General features: G+C 40.7%; 1 protein-coding gene across 2 annotated transcripts in view; it reads left to right on the top strand.

Moving 5' to 3' along the window:
• Window positions 1-346: 346 nt before the first annotated feature.
• RUNX1 (RUNX family transcription factor 1) overlaps window positions 347-21,807 on the top strand; it is a 231,683-nt gene continuing 210,222 nt past the window's right edge. The window contains exons 1-2 of one of the 2 annotated variants that reach the window (XM_019476441.2): window positions 347-473; window positions 653-769. In XM_019476441.2, the coding sequence (XP_019331986.1) occupies window positions 712-769 (58 nt within the window). In that variant the 5' untranslated portion in view covers window positions 347-473; window positions 653-711. The remainder of the gene's footprint in view (window positions 474-652; window positions 770-21,807) is intronic. The other variant, XM_006278424.4, reaches the window with a different exon arrangement.

Genomic DNA, 21,807 nt, shown 5'->3' with positions numbered 1-21,807 from the left:
GTTCCAAAACCACAAACAACAAACAAAACAAGCACAGTTGTACTAAATCAGCAAGATCATTGGTAGGATGAAGGGACTGTAAGTCATTTTTTACCTTCTGTCTATCTGTCTGTCTGTCTGTCTGCCTCTCCCTCTCTCTCTCTCTCTCTCTTCAAACTCTACTGTTTCTTTGCTCAGTTTGAGGGAGGGCAGGTGGAGTGGGTAGGACATTGCTTAGAAAGTTTTTTTTTTTCTTTTTAAAAAGTCGACATCACTGAAGTCATGTGACTGGTAAGGGCCAATTGAGACAGGTTGTGGAAAGGGGAACAGTTAAATTTGTAATTTTGGTTGTGTGAAACACTTCTTTGGGCCTCATAAACAACCACAGAACCACAAGCTGGGTACAGAGGCAGTCACACAAGAGCGGGTCCGGGATATTGGTCAGCAGACAGGGCGAATCGTTTTGACTGCAAACCACAGAGTTTCATAGAGTGGTAAGCATCATCAAACCACAACTGATCCGCTATTTTTTTTAAAACAATTTAAGAGTTTGCTTTAGAAAAAGAACCTTATAATCTGGTTTATGTTACTCAGAGGCACTAAGATAAAATAGAGAGTGATGGCTGGGAGGAGGGTTGTAACAGTGACCATTCTTAATTTTTCACTTCCCAAGGTGAAAGAAATCATATATTCCCCCACTTTAAAGAGAGAGTAAGTTTTAAAGAGGAAACTATGGCTTCAAACAGCATATTTGAGTCATTTCCTTCTTACCAACAGTGCTTCATAAGAGGTAAGTGCTATTCAGCTTTTAAAATATAATTTGAACTGTCCCATGTTTAAGAAAATGTAACTTTGTTGCACATTTTGGGAGACTTTTACAGTACATAGGTTTCTCCTCACTTCTTTTTTCTTTGAGGAATTTTCACTGTGTTAGGTTACTGGATTACTAGCTCATATCTGTCAGTTCTTTAGAGGTACTATAATAAAAACTCCTTTAAACTGTTCAAAGAGTTATTGCATGCTTATGAATTTTCTCCATGCACATCCAAGTGTGGTGTTACAATTCATATGAATTATACACAATACAACCACCAGAGCACAAACCATTTTTTGCATCATTGTGGCAGCATCATTGCTTTTGAGCTAAAGCCATTAAAAATAGCAGCCAACAGCAGACTGTGTGTATTACAGGCTAAAGCATATTGAATGAAAAGCAAGCTCATGTGTATAGCCAGCAGAGCGTGATGCTGGCTCATTTCTGCTGCAGTCAGGGTGGCAAAAGGAAGAAGTATGCTCACTGACAAGTAAGAAAAGTTCAGAAACTTGCTTAAAGTTAGTTGTAACTCACGTGACCCAGGAAAAGCTGTGGATAAACTTAGTGCTGCTTTCCATGCCTTGTTGTTCCCTGATACTTGTAAATTATTGGCTGTACCCACACTTAGGGAAAAACAGCTGGTCCTCTAAGAGTAGAGGGAATTAAGCAGCAACATCCAGAAGTCTGTCTTGTTTGAACAGGGACAAAGAATTTTTGCAATCCTGCTCTGATATTCTCACAGCCCTCCGTGGAGAAGATGATTTAGTCATCAGTTATTCGTATTAGTAAGCAAGTGGGCTAGCATGAGAAACTTCTCTGTGTTCATTCAACTTGCCCCCTAAATAGCCTATGATACATCTGAACTCTTTCCTTTAAACATAGACCTGCTAATCATCCAAGCCATCTGTATAGGGACATGCATATTCAGTCTACAGTGAATGCAAAACTGCACAGATCGCTCACCGACTTGGCTGCGGTGCTGTGAGAGAGTTGCGTGTTATAACTCTTTATAGCTGCAGACTGGTTCCTGGCCTTGATCGTGTCAGTGTGAGTCATTAGTTATTCATATTAATAAGCGCGCTGTGGAATGTGGATGGCTTGTCTCAGCTGCTGTGTCACAACAAGCTACGTTACAAGCACCACACTGATTGGATCCTGTTTGATTCAAAAGCGGGGTAAATAAATACATAACAGGTGAATGTTAAAAGTTTTAAGTGGGATTTTACTGGATCAGAGGAGAGCTGACTGCTGCCCAGTTTGAGTCAGTCATCCTCACAATCACCTCTTAGCCTGGGTGACAGAGATCCTGAAGCTCTAGCAAGAAGCTGCTGCTTCCCTAGCTCCCTAGCATTTCCCCTGGGCTGCTGACAAGCAAGGGAAGCAATATTGGTAGACCAACAAGAGGATTTTCCTGCATTTGATTATCCCTAAAAAACAAAACAAAACAAACCCATCATCCATATATTTATTTGCCATTTTATCTGCAGAGCAGGAAGACTTACTGAGGAAATGTTGCTCATTCAGTGAGATAATAGAGTGAACTCTGTGGAGCAGTGTTTAAAGTAAGTGCTAGTGCACAGCAGCCTCTAATTGAGTTTCAGGGAGGATGGGAACTGGGTTGAGGCACCATATTTGAGTAGGCTCAGCGAGCTGATAAAAACACAATGACATTTTTCAGTTCGTTCAAATTGCTGAGGTTGCATCAAAGCCAATGAAATCTTGATCATTTACAGCAGCACAGAATTTAACATTTGCTAAATTGTTAGCATAAGTGTGTGCCCATTTGTGGTGGTGGTGGTGGCGGTGGCGATGATGATGAATTACTTGTTTTGTCCCAGCACCTGAGATCCCCATGGAGAGACCAGTACCCTTTGTATTGGCCATCATTTAAACTCCTGAAGTCAGATTTTAATCCCCAGAGTAAGTGGAATCAAAATCTGTTCTGTTTGTTGACTGTACAATATTAAAAAAACAGGAGCAGGGGCCTGTTAGTTGAGGCAAAACAAATGTTGTGCATTCACTAAAGAATACTGTCCTTAAATATGGACACCTACATGACAGTTTCCAAAAATTCTTTTTCTTCCCTCTCTACTTAAATGAACTAAAATTTCAAAATACTCAGCCTAACAAAAGTAACGTTTAGACTTTGGGGCAAGAAAAATAATCATTCCCTTAGACAAATTGTTCTCACCCATATTTCTCAATAGTGTTTACATAGACTGGTCATTAAAAATGTCCAAAGTGATCTTGGTTTTTTTTCCCGCCCCCCGCCAAAATTTATTGCACATTCTCTACCTCATAATTTCAGTTGAGAGAGAGAGGAAAAAAATAACAAGTTGTTTTCTGCCATGGATTTTACTTTATCAGTCCATGCAGTTCTCTGAGAAGGAAATCCATAACTCTTTTTTAGAGTGATACTATTTGAAATTTGGGAAAAAGAGGGGAGTGGGGAAGCAAAACAATTGTTCTACCCACTGTGAACAGTGACAGACTTAGAAAGCCTGACATATTAATTGAATGTGGTACACCACAAAGGATATGGTCCTTTTTCTATCGCACCACACCAGGTCCTCCCTTATGCCACTAGGTAAAGAAATGAAGATTGTATTGAATCTGATGTCACATCATGTGTGCTAAATACACTAAAATGTTTACCAACTCTGTTTCCAAAGATAGCCTTAAAGAAACTGGTGCTGTTTCAATATAAATTCAGGATTGGTGGCAAGAGTACAAGGGAAAAGCAATTCTAAATTGATTTTTGCTAGTTGCAGTTTAGCAAGCTATCAGCCCATTCCTCTATCAGATACAGGATTATGTCACCAAAGCTCTAAGGTTGTACTTAATTTTTTATCTCTTATTTCAGTATAATCCCCTACCATTTAAAAGGGCTTTAGTTCCACTATAAACATCCTATGCAGGTTCAAGGGTTTCAATCAGGTCACATCAGTGATATCTGTAGGTGGAGAAATCATGAAAATAACAGAATTATTATTGTGTGCGCATAAAACAAGAACTAGAGCTTTACCGGATATTTCCTTGCATTCTTGTAACATTGTTTTATAAAAGTACGTTTAACTCTTCCTTAGTGCTGCCTACCAATTGAGTCTGTTTTTTGTAATTCTGGTTTTCACATCTTTTTGTAGTAGTTTGTAGGGAGATGTGTGCAGTGCAGTGCGGCTTTTTCACTTGGTAGAGTATCTTCCCTCATTTTTCCTTTGCTCTAAGGTCAGATGAGTAAATTTTTTTTACTTTTACAGAACAGGTTGCTTTTGGCTTTGTCTTTGTTGGGTTTTTAACATAAGGCACTTTAAGTTTGTCTATAGATGGGATTTTTGTCTGTTTTTTGTAAATGTAAACTTTAGTAATTAGTTTCTTTCCCATTGAAAAATACCTGATATCTGCTGTATTTATCATGTATTACATATATTGCAGGAGTGCGATATTTGCCCAACTTGCCTCCCTTTCTGTGTTAAGTACTGTCTGGAAATAGAGCACAGACAGTCTCTTGCTTCAAAAAACTTGTGGTGTAATCCTGCCAACACCTACCCCTGTGCTTATCTTTACTAATTGAAGTCAGTGGCTTGGACTTGTCTCACGGTTGTGGGTGCCAGGGACTATCTAATCTGAAATGTTGTGTTATCCAAATTTAGATTATGCATATTTCCTTCATATGAATTACTCAGTAGCTTCTCTGGTTTTAGAGTATGTAACTTCCTTTTGTCTGAACATTTACTTCCAAAAAAAATTGTGGCTAAATACCAGTGTAATAGGCACCCAACATAAAGGCATGTCATTTGAATGCCCTTCTTAAGATTTGCTCTGTGAAGATATAGGTTATATGCTATATGTGGTATGAATTGATTTTAGCAGTGTCAGTAAGCATACTTATTGATGGAAGTTATGGTTACTATTCAAAATAATAAATATCAGCCTCAGTAGTTGGTGTTTCCAGATCAAATATTTACTTCTAATATATTTTTATGTACAGTGTACTAATGTGCACTTTGTATACATGTCCATGAAGCTGATTTCTGATGCAAAACATCCAAACCTATAGTAAAAATTCTCTTTTAGGTTGAGACATGCAATACAATTAAGGCCCCTGCTCCCACACCCCATTTTGAAGAATAGATGTCCAACCCACAAAGCAGGCTATGAACTTCTACGTCAGCTAATATTTGGGGTCCCTTGAGTCAAGATACATTTCCCATACCACACTCTGGTCCCCTCCCAAACACTGCTCATTGCAAAGCTCATCTGTAGGGGTATTGATCCTTACAGATTTTTTGGTAGAGAAAGAAAAAAATTAAGACAGAGTTGCATCAGTCCATTAGAATCTACTGAGTTATTAAGAGTAATCATATACTATAAATATTACAAATAACTTTTTAAAGGACTTTTTTTGAGAAAGCATATATAATAATTGCTTTGAATGTCTATTGGGAAAATTCTGTTTACCCACTTACCCACTCCATGTGTCTTTTTGATAAGTAAGTAAAATATTCTTTATTTTCAAAGCATAATAACCTACACGGACACTTAATTAGGAGAGGTAGAATTTTCCCTTCATGCAGACTATGTGAACTATAACAAAGAGTTAAGTAATGTCAGTACTATAGAATATTAACTGTATCTTGTGAAAAGGAAATTGAGCTAAAATATCTCATAAAAATCTTGGCATACTAGAAGAAAAGGCTTAGACAATGTCTGATTTATACAGTCTTTCTTCTGTTTTCAAGGCATTTTTTTCATCTAAAAGTCTTGAGTAGCACTGGGAAACCAGAATATTAGGGATCCGCGTAGAAAGAAGTAGAGTAGAAAAGATTAGTATGCTAGTTCAGTAAGACAGATTGTATACTGGGCTTGAAAAGTAAATTCAATGTCTAAACAAGCATTAAAAGTAGTAATGTGCGGAGCCGACAGTATTAGCTAAGATTCAGCTGCCTTTGGTTGGGGCGAGTTCACAAATATCCAAGATTTCTGTGACTGTTAAGAGGAGATTATTGGTTTGAGCTGTGTTTAAGCAACAAGATAATGAGACTCTAGTTCTGAGGTTCTCATCTGATGGAGAAATAAGTGTCTTATACAGGGGTGGGCAAAATGCGGCCTGCCAAGCCATTCTCTCCAGCCTGCAGGGCCCCTAAAAATTTAGAAAATTAATTTTTATCTGCCTCTGGCTGGCTGTCATGCAGCTCTCAATGGTTTGCCAAAAACCACTAAGTGGCCCTCCACCCGAAATAATCGCCTGCCCCTGGTCTTATGTATATTGTCAATATATGCAACATTAATGCAAATGAACTGCCTACATTTTTGACATGTTCAGAACTTAAAGGAGCATGATAAAGTTTCACTTCTAAAGTTTGGCTTTATATTGGTTTGATGTAACCTAACTTTGGTCCTAGCTAAGCATAAGAGCAACATGTTTGTTCTTAAATGACATTTGTAGCCCTGTGATAGCAATTTTGTTGGTAAAGCTGAGCTGAGTTCCCATTTCCAGTGCTAGGATTGGGTCAAGGATGGGAACTCAGCTCAGCCAGGCTGAGTTCCTTCCCCTAACCTGTGATCGGCTTCCTGCAGCCCAGCCACGGAAGGTGGGGAGAGCCAGGACTGCGCTCCCAGCTGAGCCACATGGGGCTGCAGACCCACTGGGAGTGCAGCCCTGGTTCTCCCCTGTCTCCCACCTGCTGGCTGCTTTGAAACTTGAAACATTTCAAAACTTTCAAAATGTTTTGACTAGCCTCGTTTTGTTTCAAGGCTGTTTCAAAGCCTTTCGTTTTGATTCGATTTCGCTGTTTCGAGCTCGAAATGAGTCAAAACAGTGTCAAATCTATCCTCTTTGAAACCTCCTTCAGGTAGTTGAAGGCTGCTACCTGATTATCAAATCCCCCCTCAGTCTTCTCTTCTCAAGACTAAATAAGCCCAGTTGCCTCAGCCTCCTCTCATAAGTCAAGTGCCCTAAGCCCCTAACCATTTTCATTGCCTCTGCTGGACTCTCTCCAACTTGTCCATATCCTATCTATAGTGGGGGACCCAAAACTGGACACAGTGCTCCAGATGTGGCCTCGCCAGTGCAGAATAGAGGGGAATAATTACTTCCCTTGGTCTGCTGGCAGTGTTCCTACTAATGCACCTGTTAGCTTTCTTGGCAACAAGGGCACACTGTTGACTCATATCCAGCTTACTGTCCTATCATGCCCCCACAATATCTCTAGTGGGCTCTCCTGTGCCCTTACAGTGAATGTACAGATGCTGAGGAAGGGACTGATCTTTCCCATGTAGGGAAATCATTCATTTTAAATTTAAAAAGAACGGTAGCTAGCCATGCTAGTCTGAAGTCAGGCAGAAGACAAGGCAGGGTGGTATCTTTACAGAAGTCTTTCAAAGAACATTCTTTGAAAGAGTTAGTTAGTCTCTGAGTTGCCACCCTGACCTGCCTTCTGCTTTATATTGAAGGATATGGAATTTCATGCCTCTGCTGAGGGAATGGGAATCCTTTCCCTTTGAAACTCTTGAAGCAGCTTGAAAAATAATCATCATGTAATTTGAATGTACCTTTCAATATCTTTTTCACGTTACATTTTCTCAGTTTGTAGTAGCAGAAGGTTTCCCCCTCCAATTGGCACACCTAGAGTTTGAATCTGATTGTGAAGCTGAGAAACTTCTAGCTCTGGGATTTTTTTGGAAAGTTATAATGTTCTGTAGTTTTCTGTAGTTGAAAATGATAAATTGAACTAGAATAGGACCTGGTTTGTTGGTCAATGAGTGGCTTGGCTTAGAAATGTTAAGATCAGAATAAAGACCTGCATGCTTGGTAAACAAACAGCTTTGAGTCCAAGTAGAGGAGATCTGTTTTGAATAAAAAAGTTCTACATATTACTAACTGGGCTCATCTACACGAGATGCTGACTGCACAGTAGCCAAAAAATAATGCGCAGTAGCATGTCACAGTCTCGACAGTGCTAAGATGGTACTGTGCAGTAGCATCACCTAAAAGACATTTGCTGGTTACTGCGCATCTATTTAGTACTTGCTAATTCAAGTACTAAATAAATGTGCAGTAACAACTGTGCAGTAGAGCTTCATGTAGACACACCCACTGAAAACTACACTTCAAATCTGAGTCTCTATCCCTCAGGCTGGCTTTGCAAGTATCAAAGCAAATGTTTCAGTGTAAATTAACCTTCTGGTACTATGAATATGCCAATTAAAAGCATCTTAATGCTAACAAACTTATGATCAAGGCTTCTGTAGTGCAAATATAGGTTAATGGTTACTCAATACCTCCTTGCTGCAAGTGTAGGCAGCCTTCAGATTTTGTCTGTGCATTGCACTTTGCCATCTAGTAGCTTATACAGAGTAAACTTGTTTGTGTGGGATTTTTTTTTTTAATTACTTCCCCCTAACATACACACATACCTCTTGGTTCTTTCTCTTCATAAAGCAAAATGAGAGATATTGCACATTACACAAACCAGATCTTAACTGGTTATAAATCCAGTTGTGTCAAAGTAGCTCCAGGAAAATAGGGCTAGAAGTGACTTGTGAGGTTATCTAGTTCAGCCCCCTGTTCAAGGCAGGATCATCCCTCACTAAACCATCCCAGTCAAGTGTCTGTGTGTCTACCTACTTCTTCTACAGTGCATAATTAGGTTCTACAACTGAGTGCCACAAGATACCATTCAGCCTAAATGTTTAGTAAGATTTGTAAAAAGACCATATACTGATATGGATAACAAACTTGTAACAGCACTATTTAGAAGAGCATGAGGGCTTAGACCATCCCAGTGTTTTAGAGTATAAGCCAACCTCTAAGAATTAGGCTTGAGCAAGTTAGTTCCTTACTGTCTCTTGTAAAATTTACTGAATTTCCTTCTGAAGCATTTGCTGCTGGCTGCTATCAGAGACAGATACTGAACCAGATGGTCGCCAGTCCTGTGAGAATCCACAAGCAAACTAATATCCTCCCCTCTGCCTCCTCTGAGGAATATGTGTGTGGAAATGTCAGTTTCTCCATAAGATTCATGGAGTAAAATTTTTCAGAAAGGACTTTGAGAACCCCTGATGAAAAGTGCCATTTAAATGCTAGGAGGAAGAACCATAAAGGCCTGAAGTAACTTGTTGACTCTATTGCTAAATACAGACATTTAAAAGCCAGAACGTATTAAATCTAAGTTATGCGGTTTTCTGTAAATCGCATAGCTTAGATTGGTAGCGAACAGAACTCGTGTTCACCCTTTCGTGGAGGGGGAGGGCGTGCAGGCTGCCTGCACTGACCAAGGCCAGCAGGTTCAGGATGCTCCTGCACACCTCCCAGTGTGCACCCAGGCCACCCCTGATTGGCTGCCAGGCACAAGCAAGCATGCCCCCCTCCCTTTGCTGCATCATCTGTCAGTCATAGGCATCTGTCAGCTGCCTGGGGGGGCTGGGGGGGGAGGCATCTGTGTCCCTGCATGAACCTCATCATGAAACACCCCATGATGTACACACAGATCTGACACTGACCCCAGGAGATGCCCCCATGAGCAGGCACAGCACCATGGAGCCCAACTGGGCTGCCAGGCATATATGAGCATTTCTACACCCCGCCCCCAGCAGCCTGCCTGCAGCTGACAGATGCCTGTGGCTGACAGATGATGTGGCAGAGGGAAGGAGGAATGCTTACCCATGCCTAGCAGCCCAGTCAGGCTCCATGGTGCTGTGTCAGCTCATAGGGTTTCTCCTGGCGTCAGTGTCAGGTCTGTGTGTACATCATGGGGTGCTTTATGATGGGGTTTATGCAGGGAACACAGACACCTCTCTTTTCCACACCCCCCCACCCCCACCCCCTCCCAGTGCAGCCTGCCTGTGGCTGACAGCTGGCCAGAAGCAGGAGGTGGGGCTGCGGAAAGGGTCTGTGCCGAAAAGGGTACTGACTTGGCTTTGTGAAGGCTGGAAGGTCTGTCTGCTGGGCACTTAGAGCAGCCAAGCATAGGGCAAGTACTAGCACACCTCCCTGCAAGAGAGGGCTAGCACTGGGGTTCCAGAGGAGCCCAGGATGCCAGTGGACAGTGACCTAACATGAACTTCTGTACCAGATCCTCTAGTGATTCAATTCACCAGTCTAACTTAACTCAATTAAGTTTGAGTGCATATCGATCCAGGTCTATCTTAGCCTGGTTTCTGCCATTTTTAAATCAGTGTATGTGCGCTGAACTTCTGTTCTGTTAGGGGTATAGGTCAGTTTCTGATCACTTATACCAGTAAAAGTGTAATATCTGTACCTGGCCAAGTGTTTGAAAGTCTTAGGTGTGTTTGAGCTAGTATACATTTAGAAAATGTATACAATATACTGCAGCATGACCAGGAAGTTAAGTGAGTTAGTTTGTATCTAAGACTAAAATTTAAAATGTGTGTTGCCTACATAAACCTTACAAAATAAATGCCTTTCCTTCCATGCTGGTGCCAACAACATATTTCAGGTTTATGTATAAGATGTTTATTAGTCCAAATCACATATTTCACTGTAAAAATGGATGCAGACATTTAAAATAATCTAACATGGTATGAAAAGATCTCACTGGATGTCTGAGAAAGAGGAGACTGATGGCCTTTGCTAGCCAGTAAAGTTTCCCATTCCAGTGTAACATCATGTAATGTCCCCACTTCTCCTTGTGAGTACTGCTGCATGAAATACAACAGTTTCATTTTACAGAGGTTTATGAGAAACTTTTCTTTGGTTTTTTTCTGTCTGGGTTTTTTTACCCTGTGCTTTTTGAGTTTAAAATTCCAGTGAACCCAAAACTCAGCCCAAACAGCTCAGCGCTTCTGGGGGCTTTTTTGTTTTTGTTTCTAGTTTTAGGCTGGAGCTATGAAATGTGTGTGATTTTATGAGACACTCTGAAGCTGGCCTCGGGCCTGGTTTTGACTTTAAGCTGAAAGATGTAAGTCTCTTAACAAATCTTTCCATGAATGTCGTCTGAGTTTGTAAGGAAACCTGAAACCAAGCAAGTTTCATGTGACTTGCCTCAAACATTTCAACTAACTTCAGTTAGATAGAGCATGCCACCCCATCCTTGTCAATCCAGAGATCTTGTCAGCCACTAAAAACCCTTGACCCCTAAATTTGCCCTGTTAGCCTTTAAAAGGGAAAAATGACCACCTGTTAAAATGTTTTTAAAGTTACTAGTACAGTACCACAATATGTAACAGATGCACGTTTCCCTTGTGACAAATGAATTGCACATTTAATGTCTATCATACCCACATCTTTCATAGTCACATCTCTAACTGCTTCTGTCATATTCACCTGTGGAATGCAGGCAGAGCATGTGCTCATGACAGCCTTACAAATTTATTATGTACCTTAAAAATACATGTGTGTGTATATGGATGCCAAAGTCAATAAGCTAAATTTTTTTATAACATGGATTTGTGCAAGTATGCTCTGATAACAAAACTATAGTTGACTTGTTAAGCTTACTGTAACCCATGTGTTTTCACACCATTTGCAATGTGCTAGTGAGCTCTCTTGCTTCTGCATGAATAGGTCTGGATTGATGCTCCTATCCATTCTCCCTTGATAATGTGCTATGTCTCCACAACAAAATCAAAATATATGTATATAACATGTCGCAGTCTACCTGTTATGGCTTTAACCTAGTTAGCATAGGTAACAAAATAGCAGGGAGGACACAGCAGTATGATAAACTTTAGCAAATTCTCCAGGGATCCTGGGTAGTCACTAACCTGTGTTAAAGCATGTACAGCTACATCCACACTAGTATTGTTACCCAGGCAATCGTACCTTTGTTTTCCTGTGTAGGCATAGCCATAACTTGTATCAGACTTCTAAAGGTTAAATACTAGCTTCATTGAAATCAATGGCAGAACTTGCATTGATTTTTATCAGGGTTTGGCTCTCCACTTCAGGTCATAGAAACGATATATAAAAAGTCAAAGGTGTGAACAAAGAAAGAAAGCTAACTTTGAACTACTGAACTATTTTGGTTGATGGTGTGGTTTCATTTTTTTTTTTTTTTGGCAAGTATAATTAAATCAGCACAAATCCTTCAGAGTACCATAAGTGAATAAGCTTTACCTAATCAAGTACTTTCATGCCTCTATAACTGGATTTCACACCAGTAAGATTATACCACTCTACTGGTATAGTTAACAGGGCACAACCCTCTCATGTGAATACAAGTCATATCAATGTAATGGCACTAATATTGGTATAGCATTCAATTTATAACTCTAAGGGGCTTTGAGTTGGTCCTATGTTGTCGCTAGTCACCTCCAAAAGAAGAAAAAAAGCAAGCCACTAAAGTACCAATATTAATGATCCAAAGGGCATGATGCCAATGTGGCAGACTTTAGCTATCTCTCTTAACAGTGCTATATAAAGACCTTCAGGGGTTCAAAATAAAAAATAATGAAGCTAATTCCTCAGAACAGTTTTACTCTTTTATCACATTTGGAAGAGCTGTTTAAGAATTAAATTGTTCTACACATTGGAGATCCCATTTCAAGCTGCCTTCTGACTGGTAAACTCCTTTTTACGTGCTCAGTAGACCAGCCTCTTTCTGCCCCCATTTCCATCTCTCTCTTAAAAGAGCTTCATTCTTTCAGTAGAGCCTCTCTCTCGGGTTTGCACAGAGCAGGTTCGGAGGCCTGTGGTCTCAAGGATTTGGTGTGTTGTGCTTTGACTAAACTGCATCAATTTAAAATCAGAAGTGTTATTTAAACAGAAGCATTTAGAGTTTTTTCAAACTGTTTCATCTTGTCTTTCAGCTTTCATGTAGCCCACTCTGGCTAAAAGGATTAAAAAGTCTAACAGGCCCACACTGCAGGCTATTGCTAAGGCTCAGCTTGGACAACCCCTGCTGTGTCAGAGCAGATTAACTAGCGTTGTACAAGTTTAGGAACATGGGCTTTAAACCAGGAGTACAGTTAGAGACTGAGGGCTTCTTCTTTATAGTCCACATAGATGTGTTAAGCTCAAATGCTGCCTATTTTCTGTTGTTTCACCTCTGCTGGAAGAGTAGTTTGTCCAAGGAGCCACAGCTTAGTGGGGCACATCCATTTTGAATGGTTTGTCTCTTGCTGCCTAAATTGGCAATCTGCCTGTCTTTATCCTGCTACTGGGAATTCTCCCCTTCCTCTCATCTTGTTTACCTGAATTCATGGAATCAAAATGCCAGACCCCGAGTAAGGGTAAACTCGTATTGCTGTCTTTAAAGTCATTGGAGCTCTGGTAATTTGGGCTCCTAGATGTGCTTGCTTTTGCATTCAAAGCTGTTACCACAACTTTACTGCTCTGATTGGCAATTCCAGATGGTCCTCCTCCTTCAGCACTTTTGGCTGTTTATGTGTAACTCCTGCAGTCCTTCCTAAAAAATTATTAACATGGAAAGGAAGTGTGAATATTCACATTTTATTCCATGGTAAGTGTTGGTAAATTCTGGCTTTTTAATGGCAACCACTGTATTTGTTTTCACATTTAAAATAGCTTTTGTTCCAGGGGTTAATTCCAGACAAATATTTTTTTCAACACATATCTCTTTAAGTTTACAAGCTGTTCTGTCTCTAAAAAGAAAACAAAAAACCTTCATTTTATTCATAATTTTTTTTAGCAAATAACTCTCCCTTTAGATTAGGCATGATCAGTTGCATGGATTCACAATCAACATTGGGTTGGTTACCTAAGTCACAGGGTGCATCTACACATGCAACTAATTTGAAGCAATAAACTCTGGAGCAGTTTGAACTGGAGTAAACAACTCCTGGACAAAGCATCTACACATGCACCCTGGATAACAACAATTTGAACCAGGGCAGAACAGTTTATGCCCAGGCTGCTCAGCCCCAGGCTCTGGGTGGGGGCATTGAGCAGTGGACAGGTTGGCTAGAACATGAGAATGCTGAGAATGCAGAGCCAAATGGCTAGTCGGTGGGCAGGAGTCTGGCCCCTGGCTGGCTGGGCTGACCTGCCACAATTTACACCCATGGTCAGTGTCTATATGTGTATTTACTCACAGTAAATCACCCTGGCCTAAGAAAGTACTGTCCCTGATAACACTGTCTTATTGTGGCTTCAATTAGTTTACTATAGCCTAATACCATCTCACATGTGGACGGTGACACTTTACTTCACAGTTAATTAGTCTACTCCATAGTAAGCACATGTATAGATGTGGCCATATAGTATTGGCCCAATTCACTGACTGGGATCTTGTCCACCAGAGGCTGCTTCTGCCAGGAGGTAAGAGTTGCCACAAGGAAATTGCCAGAGCATAGTAACTCCATCTGTACAGTGCCTGCTGTGGTTCTACATGGCTCCTTTGTAGCAGTTGTATCTGAAAAGACAAAGTTTATCTTGGAAGACACTTGCTGTTGAAGAGACTGCAGCAACCAGCATGGCTACATGCAACTTCTCGTGGGTAGCAGCAAAGGTCTCTTTCCATCAGGGAGGTGGAGGCAAAAAGAAGGGGAAAGCTGAATCAAGATGCATTCACAGTTTCAGCCACCAAAACCTTGCTCTTGGCAGATGGTTAAGCATTCAAGCCTGAATTTTTTTTTCCTTCACATTCATATTAATAATAACTATCTATGTTCTTCAAAAATTTGGCTGAATTGAGGACTGATTTGAAATTTGAATGTGTTCTTGTGGAAAAATGTTCACTTCTCCCTAGCTTTTAAATCATTCTATTTTTTTCTGAAGTTATGTTCTCTCCACATCTTGGCTTCTTTCTTGCTGGGTTTTTTTCCTGAAATGTTAACAATATTTGGGTTAAAAATGCCACTGCTTGCCTATGATTCAACTGCCATTCAGGGAAGGGTTGAAATAAGGATTGGCACAAGAATCTCACATATTGCATGTGAGAAACCCTGTTTAAACTATATAAGTAGTAGATAATTGTACTACTGTCTGTCTCCACTATTCTTTCCCAACAGATGGGACAAAATACACCATAACATTTGAATTCTTAATAAAATGCTGCTGTTTACAATTTTAGGGGCTTCTTGAATAAACTGTCCCGCCTTGAACCTATTTTGTATTATGAGCAAAATTGATAACATAGTATTAATTTTCAACTACATATGTGGAGATCAGAATACACGTAGCTAATCAGATTGCAACACATCATGGAATCTAAAAAGAGGTGGATTGCGTGCATGGTGTTTGCATGAAAAGTGATGGCACCAACTCTTTTCTTAGTAAAAGCCAACATAGAAAGATAAAAACAAAACAAAGCATGAGCATAGCAAGAACGGAAGAAAATTTTTATTGCATGGTGAACAGTGTGGCTGCAAGTTAGGAGAAACTGCTGACCTCTGCAGATGTCTTGGAAGGTATAGCCACTCTCTCTGAGTTCAAAATCAGGTGTTCTCCATCTCAAAGTGGATATACTCCTAACTGACTCAAACTGGCTTTAGGGCTTTGAAGAGGAAAACATGCATCCAGCTGTTGATACTTGATACACAGGTGTTTAATGTTGCCTTTGCTTGCCAGCCAAGGGCAGCCAGAATAATAGAATTATAAGTAACTCTCACAATTGTTTCACTAGACAAATAATCCGCTAACATTTATTCATCGTGTAAGAAGCTTGGTGATTGAACTAGATGTGCTGTTCTCATCCCCAGCCTACTTGCTTATTAAATTCTTTACCTTTCTTCGTAAGTGGATAGATATTTTGGTTAGAATTAGATCGGCACAGGTGGCAAAATAATACAGTGCTTCCATGCCCCACACCTGGTCCAGTCTTTTGTTTATTTCTGCAGTCTTGGTCTCTTTCCAGTTGGTGTAGAGAGACGCTAAGGGGGAACAGAAGAACAGGCCCCTAGTATTGTTGGTCCTTCAGCAACATTATTGGTTTTCTAAGTTTGCAGCAAGTGCTGACTCAATAAAATGCATATGCATCCCCTACCTTTAAAATGGAAGAGGGCCAGCTGTTGAGTCAGTGTCTCTTGCTGAGTCTCAGATCCTGTGGTTTTAAATTCTGCACGCAAGGTTTGTGCTCAGACAGTCAACTTTATCAATATTGCTTCATTGATAAAGTAGCGTGAAGGTTTCACTTGAAAAATGGTAGCCTATTGGTGTAACTTCTGATGTGCTAATGAAATGTAATCAACACATAGGTAGAAAATTTTGTTTAAAAAAGCACAAACATGTTTTAGCATTAGTTACTTTGCTTCTTACAGTCTTTCATCTGTCCTTTGTGCCAAGGAAACGTGAGATTTGGGTATCGATTCAACTTGTAATGTGGTAGATAAACACTGACAAGGCTGTTAAGCCAAAGACTTGACTGAAACAGTGTGCCAAAGGCTGTGCCTGCAAGATTTCAGGGGATTTTCCCCTCTAAGTGAAGTTTCAGTATTTATTATTATTGTTAGTGTGTGGCCATCCAACATCTTGACAGATGAAAGGAGACACAACAAAGTTAGTCAGTCAATGGTGCTTGTCAGTGGTGTGGGAGAAGAGCCCAATGTGCAAGCAGCAAGCCTTCTCAGAGTAGCTATAGGTCCACTTGTCAGATACTTCTAGGGCCTTCCCCAGATTGAAGCAAGCAGGCCACCCCTAATAGGGATACTTGGACATCTGATCTGCTGCTTGCGTGGGTCCCTCCCAACCAGGATGAACGACCATCAAGCACAGACCTTTGATGTGTACACCTATGCAGAACAAGGGAGGAAATGGTTACCATAGGCTCTCCACCTTCTCTCTCAGCAGGGACTAGGGAACTACAATGGCAAGACAAAGGTCAGGACAAATATTATAGGCCCGCTACAGGTTCTAGCCAGAACAACACTCTGAGTGGAAGGAAGGCTGCCTTACTGCATCCACAACTACACCTTTTCTTGTTTGGGTGTAGTCTCAGTAGTGTGGGTTCCACTGGCCATCAAGATTCTGGCTCATCCACTTTTCTGGGAACATTTCCTTCACCCGGGGGGCTCCACTACCCCACCCTTTAGTGCTCCTCTGCCCACAGCTGTTGGGGCTTCCCAAGGGAAGACAGGTTTGTTGACCAGCGCCTGTTGCTTGCCATTGCATGGCTAGCTGCACTATCTACACATCTAGTGGCAAATCCTGGGCCAGGGTATGGACCGGCCAGACATAATTATTATTAGTATTCGTATAATTAATAGTATGTTTCCCTCTCTTTATGCTGTATATGCGTTCCTGGAAAACAGCACATAACTCCAATTCGCATAAAGAGAACCCACTTTACAATGTAACAAACAGGGATATGTTCCAAGACCTTGACTGTACTGACCCCCAGACCCATTTCTACCACTTTTACAAGACAATTTTGGTACTTCCCAACAGCAGACAGTACACACAAGCACAGGGTGGTGGTGAATGTTCCCATAATGGGGATGGCAACTACAGAAACACATGTCATAGACAATGAGCGAGGAGCACAGATCCATACAGGAGACTATATTTTGATGCACGTCACTCCCACAATGCACCGCAAAAAGCAGCTGACTGCGGGCTTGCACCACACCAATTGCATAAGAGTGAATTTACCTGGCATATAACAAATTTTTGGTATAAAAAGGGTCATTGCGTAAGAGCAAATTCGCATGTACAGAACCTGCATAAAGCGGGGGACACCTGCACTTGGTTACCCGAGTACCAAGCTTATTGCACAGCAACTCTGGTGCATTAATGAATGTGTAGAATCACCCACTGTTGATTTAATAATAAATACTACAGCATGTTAATAATAGTTTAATATGTGTCTTGAAATAGAACAAAAGTACAGGCACATTTTGAGTTATATTCCGCCTTGGGATGTAATTGCAGGTATGAGTCAGATGCCATTCATCAAAGCACAGCTATTGTGAAACCCCAATCAGAAGCTGGCTTGAGGATTACATGGAGATGTTTCTTATACCCAGTACTTTGTAACCATCTCTACTCAGTGCTTACATGTTTAAGCCAGTTATCTTTTCTGAGGAGTGGAATTGGTTGTGCCATCTGCTCAAATCACCAAGTTGCATAGAGAGTTGGTAGTTTCTGTTTCTGTCATAATGCTGCTACTTTTGGTAGTAATGCTAGAGAGGCACTTGTATTGGGAGGGTATTGAAAATTTTCCCAAGCATAGCAAATAATTACAACATTAATAGTGATTTCTTAAATCTAAATTTTCTCATCATATTGTTGATGCACAATGAGTGCACAGCTCTTCATTTTAGAGGTGTGAAAGAGTGGTGGAAAAATAGTCATGAAAAAAATGTCCCTTTTCTAAATAACTTCTAAGTCTCCAAATATTCACTTTTCTTAGGAAATTTTGGAAGGCTGGTTGGAGGGTTTTTTGGGGTTTTTTTGTTTTCCCAAATGAAAGCATACATAAATGTGGAAAGTCACTCTTACGTAAATGTTGGGTTTTTGAAACTTCAGCAAGAAGTGCATGTTCTGAGCTTTCCTGAGGTATTGAACATGAAAAGAGGGGACATTACAAGGAATAGTTGATTAATTACCTTGATTTTGTACAAATTAAAAGACAGGATATAATTTTTTGAAATTGTTTAAAGCAGTAAGTAGTATTATCATTATTTTTACAGAAAGGGGACTGATGGAGAGATTGTGACTTGCCCAAGAACACACAGGAAGTCTGTAGCAGAGGTAGGAATAGATTCTAAGTCTTTAAAGTTCAGATCAGTGCCTAATACTACACAGACATTCTTCTTCCCTGTGAATTTTTAAATTTGCTAACATATATTGCCACCAGAAGCCTAATTCAGAGTTCTGCTCCTCTAATCATGGGACAGAAATGGTGGTGTCCAATCCCAATGCAGCAATCCAGCTCACATAACAGGCAAAAAAGGAAATTCATGAAAAGCACTTAAACAAGAGCTGCATTTTATAAAGGTGAGAGCTGTTTGCAAACATTCTATGAAGAGGAAAACAATGAACATTTGTTGAGAAATTGTTCATTACAAATTATTTGCTTAGTTCAATAGATATATTTAAAATCTAAAATACTGGAAAAATAACTCACTAGGGTTTTTTTTTTTTCTAGACTGGCACAAAGTCAGCATATCTTACCACCAGTCCAAATAGCTTCTGGCCTTCCTGAGCTTCTGAACATGGAGTAGTCTCAGGCAATCAGGAAAACCAGAAGTCTTATGTGATTTCATTATGTCATGAAACCTCACCGATGCAGCTATAATTTCGTATAACTTGAATATTCACTGGCATTTTCCTGGAATTCAAGAAAATAGAAGACTTGTTTGGGAGGGGTGGGGAGAGGAGGGGGCACAGAATGACAAGATCCGTGCACAAGTTTGATAGTTTTTTGTTTGTTTTTTGGACATGGAATTTCATTTTTAGGGCAATACTTTCCTTCCAAAAGCACTGAGCTACTACATCAGTGGGTGGTGTTGGTAAAGCCTTAAAGCTAGAGTCCCACTGCAGACTTTCAAGGTACATTGATTTCATACAGGTGTAGCACTTAGCTGGTCTCACTTGGCATTCAAGACCCATTAACAGGATGCCATATGTAACTCTGAAGCCACAGCTACATGAGATGCTGACTGCACAGTTGTTACTGCACAGTCATTTAGTACTTGCATACCCAAGTACTAAATGACTGCACAGTAACCAGCGTTACTGCGCAGTAGCATCCCCGGTTTCCTGGTGACACTGAATGTGCAGTAGCTTGTTACTACTGCACAATAGCATCACTTTATGGTTTATGCCATGAAATGCTACTGTGCAATAGTAATGAGCTACTGTTCAGTAGTAACAAGCTGCTGCGCAGTAAGCATCTCATGTAGACGCGGCCTGAGAGAAGATCATGTGACCATTGTTGGCTACATGGTTGTTGAACCATGGGGGGAAAAAGCATTTCGCTTTACCTGTATTATGTGCTCACTTCTATGTTATGCTACCATCCATATGCTCATACACAAAATGTCTATTTAGGAAAGTCCAAGGGACCTCCAGAACCTACCCACCTCCCATTCAGCCCAAGTGGCAAGGTTTGGTGGGGAGGATTCTGTAGCACTGAGAGAAGAAGGAAGGAAAAAGGGGCTGTTCTACAGTAGTGTCTGCAATTCTGGCACTGCTGTAGTCCCTGCCACTGCAACTGTGCTCTTTGAAGCACAGGTTAATGCATCTGTGCAGTGGGGGCCCCATTTAGACCCTGCTGTGTAATAGTGCAGAGGTAGCCTTTGTGAAGTTTGTTCTGCCGCAAAGATGTGTTGACCTCCCCCCCCTTCCCCAGCCACTTTACTGGAGAACCACACATGCTTTTCTGCAGGCAGGGAGGAGGGGAAGATGGGATTTGCCCATCTAATCTAAATGTGATGCCAACATTTCTCTAATCAATTATTTCAGTAGACAGCTGCAAAGGAAATGATGGACTTGCCTGATTTCTAGTTCTTTGGAATCCCAGTGCATAATGAGAAGTGTAGACTTTCAAACCTCCAACCAACCATCTTTTTTTTTTTTCTTCTCTAATTAAATGAGTTGGGAGTTAAGAAAGAAGACCATTTCCTTTTCACTTGCTCCTTATTTTGGTGCTGTATTTGTGGTGCACCTGAGGAAACTCTCCTAAAACAGGGAGGGTAGGCTGTGAGGTGGAGCTGCACTGCCTCTTTCTGTGAAGTTATAGGGAAGCTGGCTGCTTAGATGGAGGCATCCTGTTTGTTGAAAAACAAGTGACAGTTAAAGCAGGGTTGCAAGAGCGAGAAAACCACAGGTCTCTGAGCCAAGCTGATAACAGGCCTCAGCAGCTTTTGCAGAAGTTCCGTCCCTACAAAACACTGATGAAAAAATGCTCAGTGTCACTGGCTCTTTCCTGTTTCGTGCTTTTTAACACTGCCGTTTCTTGCTGTTGATTTCTGCCACATTTTTTCAGTTACTTGCTCATTTTTCAAACATTATCCTCCCCTGCTACAAACAGACTGACAAGCACAGAACAGGCTGCATCTGACCATCCGGGTAACATTGACATTCCCCAAACTATCTTGATGAGAGATGTAAGGGGCCGCATATACACAATTTAGCTGTCTGAGGTCTGGACCCTGACAGCAGCTGCACTATTTAGCTCTAGTCATTTAAAAGCTATACTGAGTCTGGTTTGGGGTTTCAACAAATTGTACTTCAATGGTATACTTTATTCTTTTGGAGTACTTTTTGTCCTTGGATCTCAAAGCACTTTACAAAGGTTCATTAAACCTTACATTCAAAATATACAGGAAGGAGAAATGCAGTGTCTGAAAGAGAGCAACATTTTCAAAATCGGAAGCCTACAGCTAGGCATATGAATCCATATTTGTACCTTGATGGTACACTGAATTTGCAAACATTTAAACATGTGCTTAATTTTATTACCAGAAGTAGTTCCAGTGATTCCATAAGGATTACCCATAATAGCATAGTTAAACCTATATGTAAATGTTTGTATTTGAAGGTTCAGGAGCCTTTTGCACATGCTTAATTTTAAATATGCAAATGACACCTCAATGGGACTATTCATAGGTTTAAAATTAACCACACGTATAAGTCTTTGAAGGATCATGGTTTTAGATGCCTGCTGCACCTGTAGTTCACACTGAAACAGATTGAGAACTGTGGGCGCTCAGTATTTTTGCTTGGTGCCTAAATATGGACTTACGGTGACTTTATGTTGGGCACCCAGTCTTTAAACATTTTGACCATAGGGACAGATCTTCAGGCATGAATTGGCCTCAGTCCACCCGGTTAGATAGAATGTTAGATTTATTTAAAATATTTTGTGTGAAAAATTTACATCACTGAAAAATGGCCTTTTCATAGAATCATAGAAAATGAGGGTTGGAAGGGACCTCAGGAGGTCATCTAGTCCAACCCCTGTTCTAAGCAGGTCCATCCCCAACTAGATCATCCCAGCCAAGGCTTTGTCTAGCCAGGGAGCTTCTGCCACCCTCCTAGTGAGAAAATTCTTCCTAATATCTAACCTAAACTTCCCTTGTTGCAACTTGAGACCGTTGCTCCTTGTTCTGTCATCACTGAGAACAGTCTAGCTCCATCCTCTTTGGAA

Source organism: Alligator mississippiensis, chromosome 1 (assembly GCF_030867095.1).
Source record: "Alligator mississippiensis isolate rAllMis1 chromosome 1, rAllMis1, whole genome shotgun sequence".
NCBI classification, from domain to species: Eukaryota; Metazoa; Chordata; order Crocodylia; family Alligatoridae; genus Alligator; species Alligator mississippiensis.
This window is presented reverse-complemented; position numbering and strand designations above follow the sequence as displayed.